This window comes from Thermobia domestica, chromosome 3 (genome assembly GCF_964235325.1).
Source record: "Thermobia domestica chromosome 3, izTheDome1.hap1.1, whole genome shotgun sequence".
NCBI lineage: Eukaryota > Metazoa > Arthropoda > Insecta > Zygentoma > Lepismatidae > Thermobia > Thermobia domestica.
Window position 1 is genome coordinate 103672350 of NC_137456.1, and position 6164 is coordinate 103678513.

Consider the following 6164-nt stretch of genomic DNA (forward strand, 5'->3'; position numbering starts at 1 on the left):
CCTACCTCCCACCACGTTCCACTGCAGAAGGGGAAAGCTAGTCGTTGACCTTCACAGGGAGGGAAAATTTTCTAATAAATATAATCGTGTAAATTCTAAATTCGTACGTCAATTCGCTCGCACCTAATGTTGAGAAAGTACTCCTGTTTCTTTTAGCTATCAACCTCGAGTAACAAACAATTACTGTTTTTCTAATTTTTGTTTGTAGAAAAGTATTGCATATTATTTACGTACTAAAGTTTATCCCACTGTAAAACATTTTATTGTCTTAACAAATATCGAAAACATTAAAATCATTAAGAGCTCAATCTGTCCAATTTTGTATGAATGTGGAAGCTAATCCCTAACACGAATACAAGAACTCGAACTGCCGGGTTTCGAAAATAAAATGTTGATAAAAATATTTGGAGCAAAAGAGGTATACATTCAGGTAAATTAAAACGCTATACAAGCTTTTATTTCACAGCAACTACAGGGCACCGTGTATTAAAGAGATAGCAAAATTAATACGTATAAGATCGACATGACACGTTGCTTGTATGGGAAATGCGCACCAAGTCACCAAGTCCTATTCAAAAAGCCGAGGCGAAGGAAACTATTAGCTGGGAGAAAGAGAAGGCTTCCGGACAATGTAAAGTAGGATCTTTAAAGGATGGTTGATAACAAAGATTGACATTTTGCAGATTAAAATCTAATGGAAAAGTTTGTTTCTGCTACGATGAGCCTTTGAGATCTTTAAGCCAAAGCGTTCGTTATTTTTGTATGATTGAACGAACCAGTATTTATCATTACTATTTCTATCTTACACAATAATCAACCCTTGTCACAACATTACACTATCCTGCACACCCGGGGCCGCGGTGACTCAGTGGTAGAGCTTTCACCTATGGTACATGGCGTCCCTGGTTCGATCCCAGCTCGCGCCAAGTAAACTTTGTAGTTGACAAAACCGTGTGCATGGGTTTTCTCGGGGATGCCCCGTTCCCGCCCACTTTCTTCATTCCACCATTTCATTCATTCTCATAATCACTATCTCCTTTAGCCTAGCCGGCATAACTGTGGGACGAAAACTCAAAGATTTCATTTTATATTTTGCACGCCATAAGTGTCTCTCTCTTGCAAATTAATTACTGCAAATGATTATTCCTATTAATGGAGACCGATAATATTTCTAAGACAATAAAAAGTCATTTCCCGGTCTTCTGCAAGAGGGGCTCAACAAACAAAATTATTATTGGAACAATATTATCCGTGTGTATATATATATAGTTCTTTTTAATGTAAGAACATCTGTTAATAAGAGAGGGAACGACAATTTTTTTTTTTTAAAGCATTTCAGGTTCTATTGTTATCATCTTCACGCTCTGATAATTTACCCATATATATTGTACTTGGTTTTTAATTTTATATTATTATGAAATTATTGTATCAATAAATAAATACCCATTGAATTACCAACCCTGCCATCCCTTGCCATTCCAACATTATGCCACAAGCCCGACTGCGAAAAAGAAGGAAAATAAACAATACAACTGTTCAATAAAATTTCCATTATAATAACACGTATTACTTATCTCATTATAATACAGGCAAATGTAATTGTTTTAAAATACTAGTGTTATTATGAAAGTTGTAATTTATATTTAGACATATTTAGGTACACTCTATACTTCCGTGTGCGGGGGCTGATGGAAGATGGAACAGCAACATTCACCTGTACTTGAGCGTGGTGGGGGAAAAAACTTCTTCTTTTTCCTATCAGGTTGCGTGGAATAGCTTATAGTCTTACTAACACATATACAAAAACATATCAAACTGGTGAAAGAAGCTTCGAGATTGTTCCTTCATATACGAGGCTTGGTTAATAAAGTTTAAAATTAATACTGTCTTTTCAAATCTCTTTCAAATTCGAGAAAATGAGCTTGGGGTCGGTGATAGAACCTTTCACCATGTTCATCACCCACATGGCCTGAGTTAGAATGGAAACAATCAATATGACTAATCAGAAAATGAATCTTTAAAGAGATATTACAACCCATCGTCCGGTAGGCATCGATTAGGTTTTGAACCATTTCCTTATAGTTTGGATCTTTTTTTCTACCGAGGAAATTTTCAGCAACTACACAGAATGCTTCCCATGCAAACTTCTCAGTGCCTCCCAAGAGTTCATAAAATGTCATATCATGCATAAATTCTCTGACTTGAGGACCAATGAAGATTCCTTCTTTGAGCTCCATGCTACTAATACCAGAAAATTTCCGTCCAATGTATTCAAAGGCTTCACTGTTTTGATCCATTGTCTTCACAAAATTTTTCATTACCCCAAGTTTAATGTGTAAAAGAGGCAAAATAATGTTTTGTGGCTCAACAAGAGGTTGATGTGCCATATTTTTTTCTCCCTCTCAATAGTATTCTCTACGAGTCCAGTCTTTTACAACGTAAAGATCGTATATTGCACGACTGTCCCATTCACATAGATAATAGCAAAATTTTGCATAGCCTGTTGGTATTCCTAGTAACAGAGTAATAACTTTAAAATCTCCACATACTTTCCACGAGTATTTGCTGTACTGCACACAATCGAGCAGAATCTTCAGGGTTTCGTAGGCTTCTTTCATGCATGTGGTATATCCAATAGGGATGGAAGGTAAATCACAAAAAATATGAAGAAGGACCACTTTTAATCTTACCTTCGATGAATCAACGAAGAGACACCATTCCTCTGGCTTATGCTCGTATCCTACTGAATAGGCCATCAATGTTGTTACAATAAGAAACACTGTCATTTGTGGAAAAGAATTGTACCAATTCTCAGTGCTTAAAGTGACATCAGATGAGGTGACGGTATGGAACAAATATGACCACTTTTAGCACTACTTTTGCCAGAACCAGTGGCGTATTTTATGGGGCCTCCGGGCTTAACCCCCCCCCCGAAATTTTATTTACTATATTAAAGTAAACGGCATATCTTGCAGAATTTTCACATTTCCAGGACTAAAGTTAGCAGTCCCCCCGAAAAAATCGTAAATACGCCACTGGCCAGAACCCTAAAGAACATCTCTACTTCTGATATTTTTACACCATTTTTGATGTGGAAAATTACAGAAAGAGAGAGAGAGAGAGAAACAAATACGTAAATGTTTTATTCCTCACATTCATCAGCCTAACAGAAATAAATATTAATATTCAATGAATATTATTTTTCGTTGTATCCCATCGTATTGCATTGTATTCCATTCAATAAAATGGAAACTTTAAATATTGCTAATCATCATATTATTCGGTAAATAATTACCAGCACATAATACAAATCCAGTGAACAGAAAAATGTGTAGCTGATTTACGATTTAAAAAAAAAAAAAAAAAAATTCTATCAGCTCAAAGTGTAAAATTCTTATACTTTCTACACAAGTGTGGACCTCTAAAAATATACAAAACACATTGTACATAGACCTACTTTAGAACCAAGGGTGTCATTTAGGGGGGAAGGGGGAAATAACCCCGAGTTTGAGATTTATATAGATTTTATACATAGAATAGCAGTAAGTCAGTGAAAAACGCAAAATTTTACTTATTTCAAGGGGTCTTGCTTCCCCCAAACAAAATCTGAAATGACGCTTCTGTTTAGAACACGATTAGAATATTAAACTATTTTTACTAACCTGGCTTCTATTACATACAAATGTCTGCTATCCGGAACATTAAGTCATAGTATCCACCACAGCTTCTTATAAGGTCCATCTTCCTTCTTTTCTCGTTGCTGACATCTTCTGTAGTCTGCACTGCGCCTTCCTTTTCGTAACCAAGACTTAACATACGGCTCAGGATTAAACGTGTGTACAGGGGGCCCGATTAATGACACAAACATTATACTCGAAACTGTACTAATTTGTAGCGAATTTCTAAGATCAGACATTATTATGTTCATTTTACTGAAACCACGTTCACAATCTGCACTGCTAATTGCTATGGTGTTAAGAGCGGTGAAGCACCTTTTTACAGTTTCAGTAACAACCCTTTTCCCTGTTGCTTTATATTGCACAAAGTCGCGAAGAACATCATGTGAATTTAATCCAAATCTAAAAGCAAGTTCCTTGATTTCTTTCTCACCTTGTCGAATGTCACCGGAATCACTGAAAACAGATTCTATTTGACTTATTAGCTTGTAATTCGTATCGTTTTCATTAATGGTTCGCATTTTGAGGTTATCCACTATACACTGTATGAACTGGCATCTGTTGACAGATGGAAAATTAATGTGCTTGTTAAGTTTCACTCCTTTGAAAACCCCGGTTTCAATACTTTTGAATACTTCAGCTTCACTGTCGCCTGGCGTACATTTTAAACTCTCTATTCTATTTATATATAGCTTTATCATATCATAAGCCCTTTTTATGGTGCAGTCACGCATTTGCAATAATTCTGACAGACTTTTTAATTCCTGCAGAATGTCAAAGAGAAGTCCTAAAAGTTTAATAAAATTATAGGAGCTTAGTTTATCTGCTAGTCCTTGGAACTGACTTCGCTCTTTACTGTTGCGGCAGCTGTTTTTAGATTCTGTAGAGCAATGTGTATATACTGCAGTGTATGAACTCCATACAGATTCTACACAGCGAAAAGAAGACGCCACCCATCTTACATCTATAATGCGACCTATCTTTTTAAGTTGACTTGCAACATCATGTGCACACTTTTCAAGTTCGTTCGAATTTTTTGGAGAGAGACTGTACAACTTGTACAGAGCGCTAACCAAAATACTAAAATGATTCACACCACCACCAATAGTCTCCAGTGCATCATTTACAGCAAGTTCCAATCTATGACTAAGGCAATGCCACAACACGATTTTTGGAAATTGTTGTTGTAATCTTGATCCGACTCCAGATTTTTTCCCGCACATAACACTAGCACCATCGCTTGTGAAACCAACCAGGTAGTCCCCGAGATAATTATCATCAAAACCGTTCCTTCGAAGACAATCCATAAGAACGTTGTATATTGTATCTGATTTTTGATCCGGAAGTTCCAATAGTTCTAAAAAGAACGTATAAATATCATCACTGCAGTTATTGTCTTTACTTTCAACTCCTTCGCTATCCGGAATACACGCACGTATATAAATATTTAACGCGCTTTTGTTACTTAATGTGGTTGATTCATCAACAATAATGCCTATCATGGACTTAGCACATTTAATTTTCTCAATAAGTCTACTTTTCATTTCAGCACTAATGTGGCTTACAATGTCCGCGCATACAACATTACTGTGTAAAATTCGCCCCATATCAAGGCCGTTGGCAGCTTGAAGATCTATTAAATGGGAATGATCCAGAAACGGTCTGTCTTGTTTTGCAGTATAGTATGCTGTTCGAAAAACCCGACACGTTGTTTCGAAGCTACATTTGCTTTCATTATCGAAAAGTTTTTCTAAGCTCTGGTTTTCAGCTTCCAAGAGTATTTTTTCCGCGGTGCAGTGGGCAATACTTTTCTTATGTTCGAAAATTTTCTTCCGCAATGAATGTTGTTGCATTTCCGTTGTAGACCCGAAAGGTTTAACACTACCCGCAATCCACTGTTGTGACAGCGATACACCAACACTTGAATACAATTTCAAGTCCTGAACTTTACGACAACTTACACAGCCAAGTGTATTCGAGACAGTTAACCACGGATACTTTTCTTTAAACATGTTAACTTGGTTTTGGGTCCAACACAAAGGTGCACTATTGGATTTCAACAATTGACCACTAGTATCACTTGAACTTGCGCCGGCAGATTTCTCCTGTAGACTTCCGGAGTCTTCCTGTGAAAGACCTACACCAGAGTTACTTTTCTTCGCATTACCACTAGAAGCACTGAAATAAGATTCTATTGACCTCTGGGTACGCTTCATTTTTCTTAGTTAGAACACCACACACAATCACAACAAGGAGCAAAGCAACACACTTAGAAACGGCCTGAATTAGACATGCGTAGTTCGCACCTGCCAAATGTCGAAAACAACTTGTGCTATAATAAGCTGGGAACTACGCGAACTAGAGCCTGTCAATCTCAGATGAACCCTCGGAAATATGCGAAACATAGTTAGGTCCCACCCGCGCCACCCTCTGACGGAGGAAACCCTCCCTTTGATTAGGGAAAAGAAGTGAATGACCTCGACTTTG

The 6164-nt window shown here is 37.1% G+C and overlaps 1 protein-coding gene across 1 annotated transcript; it reads right to left on the bottom strand.

Moving 5' to 3' along the window:
• Positions 1-3706: 3706 nt before the first annotated feature.
• Positions 3707-5893, bottom strand: LOC145681895 (E3 SUMO-protein ligase KIAA1586-like). Its single transcript, XM_081753498.1, has one exon. It carries the CDS (start codon positions 5891-5893, stop codon positions 3707-3709), a length of 2187 nt encoding a protein of 728 aa, XP_081609624.1.
• Positions 5894-6164: the final 271 nt, after the last annotated feature.